This window comes from Neolamprologus brichardi, chromosome 23, assembly GCF_056152115.1.
Source record: "Neolamprologus brichardi isolate AB-2024 chromosome 23, ASM5615211v1, whole genome shotgun sequence".
Taxonomy (NCBI): domain Eukaryota; kingdom Metazoa; phylum Chordata; class Actinopteri; order Cichliformes; family Cichlidae; genus Neolamprologus; species Neolamprologus brichardi.
The window spans coordinates 39,378,457-39,396,086 of NC_142125.1; the positions used below are offsets into that span (position 1 = coordinate 39,378,457).

At 36.6% G+C, this 17,630-nt stretch overlaps 2 protein-coding genes across 2 annotated transcripts in view; both read left to right on the plus strand.

Annotated features, from left to right (window-relative positions):
* The window catches only part of LOC102795931 (T-lymphocyte surface antigen Ly-9-like), an 82,472-nt gene that overhangs the window by 15,622 nt on the left and 49,220 nt on the right, over positions 1-17,630 (plus strand). The window lies entirely within an intron of this gene.
* On the plus strand, positions 1,691-7,893 carry LOC148096304 (T-cell surface antigen CD2-like). The gene is given in 4 exon segments (XM_087835763.1): positions 1,691-1,774; positions 6,735-7,017; positions 7,234-7,313; positions 7,651-7,893. Coding segments are annotated over 4 exon segments (690 nt in total).

The window sequence follows — 17,630 nt, forward strand, 5'->3', positions numbered from 1 at the left end:
AAACTAGTCTAAACACAGTTCCTTTTGGCAAACTTAAACCTAATTTATCACGTTACTTTAAACCTTTGTGGCCGTTTTATATACCAAAATAGTGTTTCTCCAGAACACCCTGGAATGTTACAGACTAGGATGAGACATTCTTTCAATATGCCACAAACTATATACTTCTAAACACAAATGATTACATGCAGTATTCTACCATATTCAAACTTATATCATTAAAAGATTATACTGACTACTAAGTACAATTTTCCATTGACACTAAGTAAATATTATATTTCTATATTTCTAATGGTGCTATTGACATGAAATTAAATCAATTATTAATCAATCAATTATTAATAAAAAATAAAATTAAATAAAACCATCTTAAATTGTTATTTTATCAGATACATCCTCACAGGTGTCAGCATTAGTATCCACAGGCCCTAAAAGCTTTGATTGATTGATCCAGTCTTATGACATTTGAGCACATTCCAGTAATCTTCCACAAAGTGAGCAGCTGTCGCTGTCCCTCTTTTCATGCTTTGCTTTTGCTCTTACAGCTTTCTGGCACTGACGCAGTATTCATCTCACAGGCAACGATAATTTGCATCTTGATTAAGTTGGACTGATAAGCTATACTAATATCTTTCTTCAGGGTTAAGTTCAACTCCAGCTGCAGCCTCTGGGCCACTTTACTGTCGGCTATATTGCAATTAGATATTTGTTTTCTTTATTGTAACCAAAGTCATAATGCTCTGCTAGCTGATAGAGATTTCTGACAAAGGCTTTTACACTCTCACCATGTCGTTGGGAACTTTGATGGAAATTCACACGTTCATGAATCGTGTTGTGCTTGGGCTCAAAATGTTCATTAAAACCTCTTCTTTAACATTTTGTAGGAATTATCGTTTGCATATTGCCGTCCTCTTGGTTGAGTTTAGTAGCAACTCAGAAGTGGGATAAACGTTGCCTCCAGATTGGCCGTTGCGCTGGTTTAGTGAAGTCAAACAAATCAGGTGCATTAACCTTTGCCATTATCACTGCTTGCATCTTCTCCCGTCTGCTTCTACACCTTTGGTGGGCAACTTCTTCTGACACCGTGCCATGAAAAGTCACGGGAACTGCAAAAAAAATGCACTAAAACTTTATCACTCCCAGAATCCATAGCCATTCATTCTCACTCTACTACAGATGTATATACCTTGTGTAAACTAGGGACAGCTACACTTTGAACAGACTGTGAACAACACATCACAGCGGTGTCCTGTTTCAATTGAAATCAATGAGGAAACAACAAATAATATTCAACAAATAAAATCAGTTTGTACATTCAGCTTTATGAAAACAATTTAATTCAAAACAACAGTCATTTATATTTTATAGCAATTTAGCATTTGATTTGTTGGTTACTATTGAAAATATTTTGGTTATATTTATGTATGTTTTCTGAAGCAAAAAGCTAAAACAAGGTGCACAGTCTGTGTTCTGGGTGTGAGATCTGCTTGCTTGGCTTATGAAAGTAGATGAGGCCTCTTGGGTCACTTCCTTTTAAAACCATACATGCACATGGCTACACTGGAACACACACACACACACACACACACACACACACACACACACACACACACACACACACACGTGACACTGTTGTGCTTTTACAGGAAATAACACTGACACTGGAAAGTGCTCTTTTGAGCTAAAAGTGATGTGAATAGTGAAGAAGATGGTTTCTGCTGTCACCATCGCTGTGTTTTTGCTCTGCTGCTACTTCATTGCTTCCTCAGGTATAGTACAATTTACGGTACAATTTTGTTATTCTTTTTGGTTTATGTTTTAGCTTTAAATTCCAAACTTGCTGGTTATGATATTTTAAAAGGAAAAATTAATTAACATGTCATCTGCTGACTTTATAATTCTTCAAGACTTGACAGAGGCGAGATCTGACTCCATATTTATATATTTATATTTCCATGTTTCAGTACTATGTCATATACAATGTTGGGCAAGTTACTTTGAAAAATTAATTAATTATAGTAATTAGTTACTTCTTTTTTAAAAAAAAAAAGTAACTGAGTTAGTAACTGAGTTTATTTGCCTTGTTTGGTATCATTCTTTTCAGCACAACCTCACATGTCTGAATTTACAGTTATGTTTTCATTTTGACATATTGTACTAACACAATCTAAAATCAGACAAAAAGCAAACATGTTAATGTTAATACAAGTAGGCACTTACAACCAAAATTACACTCTGACAATATTCTGCACATAACAAAACAAAACAAAGCAAACAGAACAATATACTCAACAATGAGCAATACCACTAAATCTTAAACTAAAAGGATCATTTTTCTACAATTAAATTCTATTATTTTCAACTTCTTCATATTGGTTTATCATTTTATTCTTATAGCAGATTTTAAATTGAGAAACATTTATACAACACTTAAGATGACTGAGAGAATTCCAGTTTCTTATGCCTATGACTGTTGGAGACATTTGCCTTTGTGTGGTTCGAGCAAACCGGTGCTTAAAATAAAACTTCCTTCTGCCGTCCCCATTTTCTGAACACAATACAAATAAACTTTGTAACTTAAGAGGTAGTGTTTTATTTTTTGCCCTAAACATAATAGTTAAAGTCTGTAATTTCACTATGTCTTCTAGTTTTAATAATTTTGATTTTATAAACAAATTATTAGTGTGTTCTCTATATTTAACATTATGCATAATTCGAAGCGCTCTCTTCTGTAATAAATATAATGGTTTCATATTAGTCACATATTCCCCCATACTTCAACACAATAACTCAGATAGGGTAGAAACAATGAAAAATATAATATTCTCATTGTCTTGTAATCTAATATATATCTTACATTACCCAGGATATAAATACTTTTAGCCAACTTTTTTTTAACATGTTCAATGTGTGATTTCCATGTTAACTTGTCATCCACTATTACACCCAGAAAACGGAATTCTGTCACTCTTTCAATTAATACTCCCTCTATAGATAATACTATCTCTTCCTCCTTTACACGGTTTCCGAATATCATAAACTTTGTTTTTTCCAAATTCAGCGATAACTCATTTACATCAAACCATTTTTTAATTTTTTTTTAACTTCAATAACCATAATTTTAGCCAATTATTTCAAGTTTTCTCCGGAACAATAAAAATTTGTATCATCTGCAAACAAAACAAAATTTAACATTTTTGACACATCACAAATGTAATTGATATATAAATTAAAAAGTTTTGGTCCTAAAACAGAACCTTGAGGGACCCCACATTCTATTTTCATTCTATCAGATGCATTGCCTAAACACTGCACATACTGAAACCTATTATCTAAATAGCTGCTTAACCAGTTCAATACTATTCCTCTCACACCATAAGTACTTAACTTAGAAATCAAGATGGAGTGTTGCAGAGTGTCAAAAGCTTTTCTTAAATCAATGAATACCCCTATAGTATATTTATTATCATGTGTTGCTGATGAGATGTCTTCAATAGCATTCATTAATGCTATTGCTGTTGATCTGTTCCGTCGAAAGCCGTACTGACTTTCGCTTAACAGTTGATGTTTTTCAATGAAACTATCAAATCTTTGTGCAAAGAGTTTTTCAAGCACTTTAGAAAACTGTGATAGCAATGATACTGGTCTATAATTATTAAAACTATGTCTGTCTCCTGATTTATAAAGAAGGATAACTTTTGCCACTTTCATTCGGTCTGGAAATACACCCGTATAAAATGAGAGATTAAAAATATAACAGAGAGGTTTGATTATACAAAGCAAGGTCTTTTTTTACGATGACCATGTCTAACCCATCACAGTCAGTGGATGTCTTGTTTTTAGATTCTGCTACAATAGCTATGATTTCTTTTTCAGTGATTTCCCCTAAAAACATAAACTGTACCACTCTGCTGTCTCCTTTCCATTCTGAATCATCCTGTTTTCTAATTAAGTTTGCCAGGTTAGGCCCAATATTTACAAAAAAAGAATTAAATTCATTCACCACTTCATTCATATCACTTACGACCTTATTTTTCTTATTAAAGTAAGTAGGTAAATTTAAAGATGTATATTTATTACCCAATACGTTTTTTAAGATATTCCACGTACCCTTAACATTATTTTTGTTTTTGTAAAATAATTTATTATAATACTCTTTCTTAGCTTTTCTGATAATTAATACTAACTTATTTTTATAAACTTTAGATTTCATTCCAGCAGGCTTTGTTCTAAGTTTTATATAATCTCTATACAATTTATTTTTCTTTTTACATGCATTTTCTAGTCCTTTTGTTATCCATGGTTTACCAGTAGTTTTCTTTTTCTTTTGCTTATATAATACCAGTGGACAGTGATTTTCATACAAAACCAAAGAATGCCTCGTATGCAGCATTGACGTCATCTACATAAACCTCATTCCAGTCTTCTTTCATAAGACCTTGCCTGAACTTATTTATTGCGTCATCATTTCTAATTCTTATATATCTGTCCACACATACTTCCTCCTTTTGTGTCATTTTATAATCTAAAGTAACAAAAACAGGTAAATGATCACTTATGTCATTTATGACAAGACCACTTATGTTGCTTTCCAAGCAATTGATGAAAATATGATCAATTGAAGTGGCTGACTTTTCAGTTATTCTACTAGGTTTAGTAATCAGAGGGTAGAACCCTCTTCCAAATAATAACTCAAAAAAATCTGATGATACCTTATGATTGGACATTTTTAAAAAAAAATCAATATTATAATCACCGCAAATACAGACTGTCTTGTTTCCCTTTACCTTGCTCAATAAAACTTCTACTACATCTGTGAATGTTTCTATCAGTGTCCCAGGCCTCCTATACATACAAGTAACAATTATATTACTCTTTCTTTCCATTTCTATTTCTACTCCATTGAATCATCAATAGCCACAGACATATATTCAACCTGTTTACATTTCAAATCACTATCAACAAAAAGTGCCACACCTCCTGCCTTCTTATTAGATCTGTTTATATGATGTAATTCATACCCATCAATGTGAAAGTCCCAACCCGTTTCCTCATCTATCCATGTTTCTGATAGTGCTATCACTTTAACTTGCCTTTCAGATTATTCAAAAAATCATTGATCAGAACAAAACTTTTATAGAGGCTTCTACAGTTGAAATGAATTAATGAAAATGTATTGCCTAAGTCAACATTATCCCTAAATTGATTCTTAGTATAATACTCGCATGTAACATTAATTGCATTAAGCACATTCCTTTCTGGATCGATATTATTTTCAAAATCATGTAATTTGTAATCCGAATCTTCAGTCATTGTGATTGGGTATTCTTTAAATGTCTGTTATCCTTATGACATACCCAAGTATTTCACAACATATTTTGGGAAACCACTCATAGCTATACAGTTCTTTCTGATCCATACATAACTGCGGGTCAGATCGATATCTCGTCTCCGCGCATAATGGTAACACCGTCGGTCCCAATTCCATATCCACCGGCAGCTTCACAGTAATACTCTTCCAGTCTACTGTCTCATACCTTGCCATTTTCCCCTTCCGACAGTCGGAAATAGTGTCTTTCGTTGAATAAGTTCGGCTAGTTGTTAGCAAACACATCATAACAGACCTTCTGCCATCCGACTGCAACAGTGTAATCATCCCCCGTAGTTGTCCAAATCATGAAGATCCCTGATCATTACAACCTTGGCTTCTTCTGGTGTTCCGTTGAGCTTTATCATCACTTTGCAATTTCCTGTCCATGTTGCTTGGATTTTTTTTTCTTTACGCATGATACGGGCTTGTCTGGCAATATCGGCGTTCTTTTTCGTGAGATGTTCATTCACATATACTCCACTCCCTTTCAGTTGTCTGGACTGCCTCAGTAGCTCAATTTTGTGTTTTCGATTCACAAGTTTTACTACTATTGCTGGAGGTGCCCTGGCATTCTTTCTGGGGAGGGTATAACACGCCGCAATGTTGTTGCTATGCAGGGGAAGTTTTTTACTCGCAAAAAACTCCACTACCTGACACTCTAGTGTTTGTTGCTCCTCCACCGGGGGCTCATCTCCGCCAGACCTCACACCACTCCCAATCTCAGTAACTCTTGCGTAGCTTCTATGTTTGGTTTCCAAACTGGTAATAATCACGTCCTCCAATCGTGCATGCTGTTCTAAATCCTCCACTCTCCTTTCTAAGAGCTGGATTGTTTTATCCTTTTCCTTAATAAAGCTTTTTAATTCTTTGATTTGGTCCATTAAAGTCGTTAACATTCCTTGTTGCTTAACTATTCTTTCGACGTCTGTTGACAAGGAATTAAGCGACAGCCAAATCTTCTTCAATTTTTCTCATCTTTGCCATTTTCTCCTTTTTGTTTCTTTGTGTTTTGTTTCAAGCTAAATAAATTTGACTTAGAATTAATCACACAGCCTATTCTGAGACGCCAATCTGGTTGTAGCTGCGTTCGCCATCGCAATCAAAGATAGGTCACAAAAACGACCGTCTACTGCAAGACAGATAATCTAATCTTTCTTGTGCGAATAAATCACTGAACTCATTTCAGTAACGAGTTAGATTACTCGTTACTGAAAAAAGTAACGCTAATACTTGAACGCCATTATTCCCATCACTGGACATATATACATATTTATACATGTACATATATATATGCTCTTCCCTCTTGTTCTAATTTTTTCATCTGATTTTTTACCTTCTTTTCTGTTTCAAAGGCTCTCAGGAGGATTGTGATGTGTACGCTGCAACAGGATCAAGCTTCACTGTGCCACTTAAATATAAGTTAAAGGAGTCAGATCACCTGAGATGGATCAAGGACACATGCATAATCTTTAATCGCAAACGGAAATTGGTGAACATAGGGAAAAATGATGATGTTGATTCAACTGGATCACTAAAGCTGACACAACTCACCAAAGACAAGTCAGGACGATACAGACCAGAGGTTTACAGCACAGAGGGAATAAATGCGGGGGAAAATTTGCCGAGTGTGCATTTGTGTGTATTAGGTAAGTAAAACACATTATATGTGTATTTATTGTGTTTGTACTACTTCTATCACAACAAGCAAGTGTGCTAAGCTGTCTTAGTCATACTTTGTAATTAAGAGTAAAGTGTTTGGTTTTATTATGACGTCATTGTTGAGTTTTATCAATCAACAATACCAGCAAATGTAGAAAATCATTATCAGCAGTAGTTGATGTAATCAAATTTTCTGTTCTCAGACCCTGTGCAGAAGCCCAAAGTAACAGTGACGTGTACAGGCGATAAGACAAAAGTCACTTTTACTTGCAGTGTTATTAAGGTGAGTACAATATTTATTGTTTCAGTTACAATTAAGTTAGAGTACTCTACCAATAACTGACTCACAATTAAGCTGTTGAAGAATCTGTGGCCTCATTTTTCCTCCACTGAAACCCTGCATGATTTGCAGCGTGCTGTCTACAAGCATTTACTCAGAGATCTTGTTTCAGTGAGGCTCGGGTCTCTATTTATGTATTATTTAATTATATAGGCTGGGAAATTACCAAAAATGTATGAAAAGATGAATATATTTCTAATTTTGCTGAGGTTGAACTTTTTATGTTAGACTTAAAATCTGAACCTTCCACTAAATCCACTAATTGTCTGTTTGTCTACAGAGTGAAAATAATTTTCAGATCAAATGGTTTATGGACGATAAACCTGTGGCAGAAAAAGAGACTGGCAAGGAGCTGACAAGGCCAGCTGAAGACGTGCTAAATGCTCGTTTCTCTTGCAATGTTTCTAACCACGTCAGCTCTGAGATCAGTCAGCCTGTTCAACAAGACTGCTATAAGCTTGGTAAGTATTATTTACCATCAGCTGTACAAATGTTCAAATGTGTCTTTTCTAAATATTCATGAACTGAAGTAGTCATTGTATTGAGCTCACATGCTAACATGATACTTTTCTTCTCCTTTTATTTTAAAGTTTTTCCTGAAACACTCTTTGGAATTATAAAAATATCTGCTGATTTTCAATGATTTTTTCAGTTTAGAAGTTGTATCATATTGTACATTATATTTTTTTGGATAGAGAGATTCAAGTAAATTTTGTGTCCCAGTTTTTTCCTGTTTCTGTTATATAGTTTAAACTCTTTTTTAAGTTTTTGCAGCATTTTCTATTTAATCAGAATCAGAATACTTTTTGGTTACAGTTGCTGCAAAACAATGAGAACACTAACAGACTGAACTAAATTAAATAATACAGTGTATTACAGAGTTTAAAAAATATAAGAAATAGCTCTAATATATACAAATAGCTCATTTATAAATATATCCAGAATATTGCAGAGCTTAAATATATATGACTGACATTTTACTCTAAACTGTAAAACTTGTTTTTTTGTTGCACTGTGACTGTTATTAGATGGAGGAGTTGTACAGGACGACATCCACAGGCAGGAGTGATTTCCTGAGTTGTGAAGTGGTGCATTTGGGTAATCTCAGTCTGTTTTTGAACGTGCTCCTGTGACTGGCCAGTAAGTCAAGGAGTGCATCCAGCATTGTCCTTATCTTGCCGACACCACCTTAACCTCCTAGGACCTGGCGTCCACATATGTGGACATCACATTTTGGGTTATTTAGACCAAAATACTCCGTTTTGGTCTACATGGCCTGATATCCACTTACGAGTACATTATAGTGCTACTGTTCTATCAAAATTTTAAACGAATATCCTCATATGTGGCTCTCATTTTTCATAAAAACGAAAATAAGGTTAAAAAAAAAAATCTGGTAATTCTTTGTTTTTACTTTCATCGGCACCACCTTCAGGGAGTCCAGCTCGATACCCACAGCATTACTGAGCTTATGGATCAGATCAGTTTTTTTTAACATGGTTTTAACACAATCACCAAAAACAAAACAAAAACCCCACAAAGATTTTGTCTTATCAAAAGCAAAACTTTGAGAAATTGTTTGTATTGTACATAAATTATTTTTGCACTTATATTCAAATGTTTAATTTAATTTAATTATTAATTATAATAATTAATTAATAATTAATTAATTATTATTCTGTCAACTATAATTTATTCTAAAGAAAGACAAACAACATTAATTGCTTAACAAAGATGAAGAGTTGAAAGAAAATCTGAAGGACAAGATAACAAAAACCTGAAGCTCTTTGCTTGCAGTGTTTCTGCAATCAGCCAGTTTATCACAAATGCTTAAAGCCTTGTGAATATTATGTGGTGTCAACTGTCTGTTGATGGCTGAAATGGCCCTTTTATTATACATATCTAATAAATACATTTTTCTTCTTGTATTATTTTGAAGTTTTCCCTGAGGTATGTGACACTGATGTCTGTATTCTAGTGTGCACTGGAGCAGGTATGTTATGTTACAGTTTTGCTGAACTAAAACACATTTACTATTTTTCACATGCGTACAATTACAAATAAAGTACAATTTTATTCCTCTCTTTCACTGTCAGGTATTCTTCTGTTGGTGATCTTCATTGTCATTGTTTGCTGTATCCAGAAAAAAGCAAACATAATAAAGGGTAAGATTATTATTACTATCATGCTTAATTTTAGTATTATTATTATTATTATTACGAGCAAACTCCGGCCTGTGGCACTTTGCATGAAAACACAGACATGTGAAAATATCGTGTTATTGTAATCTCCATTATTACACTGCACATAGTGAGATGTTAAAAAAAAAAGGCTGTTTATAAAAAACAAACAAATCACTAATAAAAACATATGTATTGTTCATGCCACTGCACTACAAATTGTTTATTAAAATTTATTTACAAACACAACCCAATGCAGACTTTAAGATCAAACTCATAATCACAAAGCAGGTTGAACATGTGGTGTTGGATTTTACTAGACAACTTACTGTGTCAAAGAAAAGAAATAGTTTGGGCCTTGCAATATTTTATGCTGGTTGTTTACACTATCCTCCTGCTGAATCGCTACATTATCTCGGTGGAGGGGTTTGGGTTTCTCAGGGATCCCAGGGGCTACGTTGTCTTTTGCTTTTACCCCCATGGCAAAGTGGTCCTGGGTGAGGGACAGACAAAGAGTGGTTCAAAAGCCCCTATCAGCAGAAGATCCAGGGAGCAGTTCACCTTGGCTGGGATAGGGTTACTGTGATGGCCAAACCCATGGCCACACTCTAAAGTCAGTAACTCTTGTGCATTTTCATTTCTTCATTTGAACACAGTAACACACGTTAGTTTCCAGTAACTTTATTGATTGGTTTGGATACATTTGTTCGGTTTGTAAGCGTACACATTTAGTTTACTTATGTATTCATACCAGTTCATTACTTAGTTTTATTTTTGTCAAACCTTTGTTTCTTTACTTCTTACCTGCCATGATCACGGGGAGTTGCCAGACAAAAAGTGGTGGGCAGGGTTTGAAACCATTAAATGCAAAGAGGGATAATTGGACCGCACCACCACTTCCTGCTGAAGGGGAGAATGTGTGTTGTTGTTTATGATTGTGTTTTGTTTAGTTACCCCTCATGTCTCATAGTGGTCTGATCAGCCATTATATATAACCTTGTGTGATATTTCATGTTTAGGTCAGTTATATTTGTTTGGGCAGTCAGTTGGTTTGTTAAGTTTGCAGTTCTTTGCCTGAGTTCAGTTTTGTTTCTTTGACCTTTTTCTATGAGATCATCATTTATAACTTTTGTAAATATAATTTTGGGAGGTTAAATAAATGAAAACCCTACTTTTCTAATAATTCCTGTCACTCCTGCTTTCTTTAACTCGGTACATGTGGACCCTCCTGTAGGCCCACCACCTGCAGGAGGTGTCATAGGGGAGTGTGTGCTGGGTGGCGGTGTGTGCAAACCACAGTCTGTCCATAACAAACACCATTTTTGAACATACAACACATAAGTGCACGTGGCACCAGGACACCTAGGCCCCAGGTCGATGATCTATAAATCCATGAGTTATTTTGTAATTGCATCATCAGCTCTGCTGCGGCATGTTCTGGACACTCAGGTGAAGAGAGGTGCTGAGCTTTTAACTGATGATGAGTTGGATCAGGTGGTGGGGGAGGTTGCTGGACAGACCTGGGATGCCAAAACACATAGTGAGGGTGCACTGGGTGATGGCCTCTAGCTTGCACTGGGCCAGTTTGCAGTTCAGTGTGAAGCGACAGGAATAAAAATCAGCAGCTCCAAATCTGAGGCCATGGTCCTCAGCCGGAAAAGGGTGGAGTGCCAACTCCGGGACAGGGACGACTTACTGCCCCAACTGGAGGACTTTAAGTATCTCAGGGTCTTGTTCACAAATGAGGAGAGAAGGGAGCAGAAGAGCAACAGATGGATTGGTGCTGCAGCTGCAGTGATGCAGACGCTGTACCGATTCATCGTGGTGAAGAGAGAGCTGAGCTCTCAACTTACTGGTCGATGTCCCTTTGTCCGTACTCTCACCTATGGTCACAAGCTTTGGTGAGGAGTTTAGCCATCCAGGAGGGGCTCAGAGTAGAGTTGCTTCTTCTCCACATCAAAAGGAGCCAACAGAGTTGGTTTGGGAATCTGTCCCAATATGTCCCAATACTATCAAACTGGGAGGAGGCCTCGGGGTAGACCCAGAACACGCTGGAGAGATCATATCTTTCCCCTGACCTGGGAATGCCTTGTTGTTCCGTCGGATAAGCAGGAGGAGGTGGCCGTGGAGAGGGAGGTCTGGGCTGCTGGATAAGCTGAAGAAGACAGATGAATGAATGGATAGTTTACACTATATTTTTTACTCTGTAGAAATATATAAACACAACGACGGAAACAAAAACTATCAATGACCATTTAATTTAACATCTATTAAACAAACGTTTAGTGTAAATCCTCAGTTCTCTCTTTCTTTGTTTTTGGGGGGTTAAACAGTGACACTTATGTGAACTATTGAATGAATAAGTGTCTTTCTGGAGAGTTTTCATTGCTCCATTTAAACGGCACCCCCTCTCCCCAACCTCCAGGGGCTATAACCAGCTCTTCGCAGTTGATGAGCCTTTTGTGGCTCGTATTTAACATCAGTGACGCAAAGCAATCCAAATTCACAAACCCCGCAAACACCACCACAGTGTCCATTCTCTGCACTATGTTTCTCTAATTCAGATTCCATGTTTTTGCATGTGTCCTTGTTTAGCTGACCCAATACTATCAAATCTATGATGTTATTCATAGCAGGCTTTGCTTTTTACCTTAAGTAGTGAGAGATGGTTGTAATTCTGCAAGTCTGACGTGTAATCTTGTGTTAAAAGACAAAGTTGAGCTTCCATTGAAGAAGCATCATCATCATCATCATAAGCAGCTGGTTGGTAGCGTCCCGGAGCCTGACTTCTGTGCAGACTGTGGTCTGGACGTAGACAACAGGATATAATGTAATCATTATTCAACATTCAGACTGTTTTGTTTTTCAGTCTTTCATTTTTTTTTTCTTCCAGCCAAGTTCATCTTGGCTGTTAGAGCGACCGTTGAAGGCTCATGTAGCATGACTGATGTAATCTTTTTATGTTTTTTTTCTTTCTGTCTGATTCAAAGATTCCCGAGATGTTTTTGACCTGTATGGTGCAACAGGCAGTATCTTTATTGTTTCTCTGAAACCAAGCTGGGAAAAAAATTGACCTTAAAATGGAAACACAATGATGAGAAAGTCTTTTCACACAGAAAAGTGAAGGACACGGCATATCCAAACCAACAAGCCTAAAGACAAACAACTTGGGAAACTTTGTTTCAATGAATATGGAAAATTAGAAAAAGAAAATATGACCATATGTTTATTTGTTGTGGGTAGCTAACAACAGAGTAGATTTATTGTGGTTATACAATAAACATCACATTTCTCTTTGAATTTATATAACATATATATAATAACATATATGGCATCAATGTGAACATGAATGTATTTTATATTTTTATGTTTTTGATTTTTAATCTACTCATTAAAAAAAGTGTTACACCTTTGTCATCAGTCTTTATTTAATGCATCATCAGCAATTCTTCATATAATATAATATTAATGTATAAACATTATATAGATATAATACGATCTCAGATTATGTGCAGAACTCTGTAGTGATGAAGAATTGCACAGGAAAGTCAGAAGCCACGTTTAGCCCTTTGCACACATACTGGTCACTACAGTGGACAGCTATTCAAAGGCTGTGTGCTTGTATTTGTGTCAGTGTTGATGGTATAATTGCACATAAACCACAACACTGGGCACTGATGTGTCCCTGCCACCCACTGGTCGTTTAATGTTACTGTAGATGTATGACGTGTGTCATTGTAATTATTGTTATTTAACCCTGTCATGCATGAATTATGATAACCTCAATAAGGATATTTTTTCTTAAATCCCTGTACAACTGCAATCACATAAGTTAGTGCAATATTTTTTTTGCATATCAAACCAGAGGACTTGTACTTACATCTTATGCCATCAGTTTGTAGCGTTCGCTACAACCACATACAAAAACAACAATAAAGAAAAACAACTGTCTAACAGACAGCATAGCCGGATTCAAGGCAACACATAACAATAATCATTCAATCTCACTTTGTTCCAAAGTAAGCCCATTAAAGTGCTTAAGTAAATAAAAGAGTTCAAAAACAGCGGTTTTTGAACTGGAGTTCTGCTCGCGGTGGGAACGCCGCCGAACAAAGTCATTTTTTAATCGCGAAAACGATCGACTGCTTACTGACAACCAAAAGGTTGTTTTTGGTAGATATGAAGGACACTTACCGCTGAGGTGAAATGAGTTTATAGATGAATTGAGGGGAGAAAACGCCTTGTTTCCTAACGCCGTCCTAAACGCCATAAGCTTACAGCCACAGCAGGAGTCGAACCCGGAAGCATCCCTCCACAGCCGGTTTTCAGAGTTGCCGCGACGTGGAAGGAGCCAATCAGAAGAGTGACCTCAAATCAGCTGACGTGGGTCATGTGACAGGGAGTGGTTGATATGGGTTACACCTAGGTCACGGTTTCCTTCCACACATATCTTTGCAAAAATTGCATAAAAAGCACTTACATCTTTTTATAGTTGCAGTTCAAGCAATATTTAAAAAGACCTGTCAGCAGATTTGGGCTGTAATTAAAAAACAACAACAGAGAACATTTTCTGCATAGACATCCAAACAGGAGTACTTACACATTTCAGTGACAACATGATGCAGAGTTTGAGCTCTGACTCAGGTTCAGCTCATCTCAATAACCCATTAATCTTGCTTCATGGGACACCCCGAATCTCCTGAAATTAACAATGCAAACCTTATTTGCCACACGACACTCACAGAAGTGTTTCTCACTTATTTGAAATAAAATACACGTTTAATTTTACAAAATAATGATGGGATATTAATTTTCTTATGCAATTTAATTTAATTTACTTTCCTCTGACAGTGAAAGAAAAAACGAAAAGGACCCTGTAGTGGCAACAACAAAAATCAGTTTGTATTATCAGATTTTAAGAAGAAGTCATTTTGGAAAAACATACATTTATGTTTTATGTCTAAATTATTAATAATCACCCAAATTAGGACAGTTCTTGCTTACCTCTTCAACATCTCTGACTATATAATCACAGATTATATTTATATATATCATTTGCTGAAGCAAGTCTTTGTTCTAAGTGTCACATTTGCTTTGTTCTTTATCTATGAGAGCAGACGAGGCCTCTTCTCTTCAAAACCATACCTGCACACTCACAGTATATTTGTTTTCTTAGCAATGTCATGATGAGTCAATCTAAAAGTAGTCAGCTTCTAAAGTAGTCGACATTATCGAGAAGATTGTGAAATATCAGCTGATTGTCAATGATTTATCAAATTAAGACACTATATAACATCTCAATGGAGATTTTGAAAATTCTCACAAAGAAATTTGTACATGCAGAAAATGTGTTTACATGCTGTGTACTAACTCGAGCTATGCAATGTGGACACCTTTGCAAAGCAGCGTTGCTCATGAACACAGAAATTAAATGTTAGTCTCTGACACTCTGAGCGACCCAGGGACCCTGAGCAGTTATGGACTAATATTATAATGTATGTATTTTGTATTGCTGTCCCTCGTTCTCCCTGCATGTAGGTGTGTGGGTATGGCCCTGGCAGGTGATTGGCCACACCTGAAGACCTCGACGCACCTGCAGCTGATCAGGCCTGTCGGAGGAGCTACATGAGAGTGTGGTGGAGCTCTCGCCGACGCTGGATCATTGCGTGGCTTCACATCAGTCTCTCAACCAGTTCCTAGTTTGTGTCTGCTGCACTATTGTGTGTCTGACGGCTTCCTCTCTCTTATGTCCCCAGGTGTTACGGGGAGACGAGAGGACAGCGAGCACAGGGGTGCTCATCACGGAGAAGCGGAGACAGGAGCACTAGCACTGGGAAGAGGACACGTCACGGGAGTCGGGAGAGCACGGGATTTATTGTCATGTCTGTCCATCACTGTAAATAAACGCACTGCTTGTACATAGAGCACCGCGTCTGGGTCCTCCTTCCCTACACCCCCCACAGTCTGCCAGCCAGACCGTGACAATTTGTAAGAGGTCTGTAGATGGAACAAAGTTTAGGTACAGCCCTGAATTTAGTATAAATAACACAATGTCCTTCAAATGTTATAAATTGACATACAATCGTTCAGAGCCTTTCTAACATGGCTAATCTCTTTCTTTATCTTTCTGTTTCAAAGGCTCTCAGGAGGATTGTGTGTACGCTGCAACAGGATCAAACTTCACTGTTTAAAGGCATCAGAGAGCCTGAGATGGTTCAAGGACGCAAGGGTAATCTTTCATCGCAGACAGAAAAAGGTGATCACAGAGAAAAATGATGATGCTGATTCAACTGAGCAAAGACGAGTCAGGACGATACAGACCAGAGGTTCACAGCACAGAGGGAATAAATGTGGGGGGAAATTTACAGAGTGTGCATTTGTGTGTATCAGGTAAGTAACAACACATTATACATACATTCATTCTGGTAATACAAATGTGTCACGATGAGTTGTGTGGCTGTCAGTGGCTGGACCCACGTGCAGGACTCGGAGACAAAACATTAACTTAAACGACAGCTTTATTTGCTGGTGAGTCACCCTTGCCGATACATAAACAACAACTTAAACTAACTAGACTGGAGATGCTGAAGGTAGACGACAATGAATACACACACAACAAACTTGGAGGACGCAACAACTGGCAGGGAAAAAACACAGGGCTTAAATACATACTGAGGTGATTAGGGAATGTGAAACAGGAGGAGAGCACAGCTGGGACTCATCAGACATGACAAGACAAGGGAAGGCAAAACTCAACACATTGACATAGTACACAGACTTTCAAAGTAAAACAGGAAACTGAACAGACGTGGACTAAACTAGGGGATACAGTGACAGAACAAGAGACACACTGACAGAAATGACTGTATACTAACAGAAGTAACACAGAACCACGACCTAAGAAGGAGAACACAAGAAATGCCAAGGACATTGGGAGTTAGGAATACTAGCGACAGAAATCAAACCCAAGAGAATCAAAACACATCATGAAATCAAAGATAACTAATACAAACAGAAAAACACTGAGTCCACAGACTCAGGACCATGACAAAATGTACTTTATAGCAAATGTTCTGTCTGTTTCTATGTTAGTCACACATTTAACCCACAGAAAACTGCTGGTTTATTAATGTACTAAAGTTACTGTCTAGCTTTCCCATACAGCATTATTATTATTTTTAATGTATTATCAAGATTACCTCTTATAATGTTGACATGATCACATTTTCTTTACTCAGACTGTGTGCAGACGCCCACTGGGATGATGACGTGTACAGTTGATAAGACAAATGTCAGTTTTACTTGTGTTTGTCAGGTGAGGACAATATTTCATGTTTTATTTATATTTCGTATAGAGAGTTCTTCAAATAACTGACTCATAATTAAGCTGCTGAAAACTCTGTGGACAAAGGTCTTCACTTCTCCACTGAAACCAAGCATGAGTTGAACTGTGTTGACTGTACGATGCTGCTGAAACAGCAAGGTTTGGGTTTGTATGTATTTATTATTTTATTATATAAACTGGAAAAGTGTAAGAAAAGATTAACTGATGTTTTGCACTGGCTGCTTTGGGCAATTATTCTCTTTTCTAGTTAAGCTCATAGCATTAGTCGATCATGTCTTCAAAAGATTAATTCTGCAGTTATTAATGTTTTCACTCATTTTTGTTAATTTTTAATGTTGAGTTTATTGCCTAAAGTCCCCTCCAAATAAAAACTCATACATATTTATATTTTTTCAACAAAAAAAAAAGCCCTGAGAAATTGTTTGCTGAACCTTGCACTGGAAAAAAAAAATTCTCACACACATGTGCACACATACACACATTATCCACAAATCTATGGATAACAGAACACTCAAACCCTTCTATTACAAGTCTTTTATTTTTACTGGATTTTTGATGTTATTCTTTAAGTCTAAACTTTCAACTAATCCAGAAATTATATTTTCTTGCACAGAATGAGAACAACTTTACGATCAAATGGTTTATGGATGATAAAAAGTTGGCAGAAAAAGAGATGATGCTGACGAGAGCCAAAGATGTGCTAAATGCTCGCTTCTCTTGCAAAGTGTCTAACCC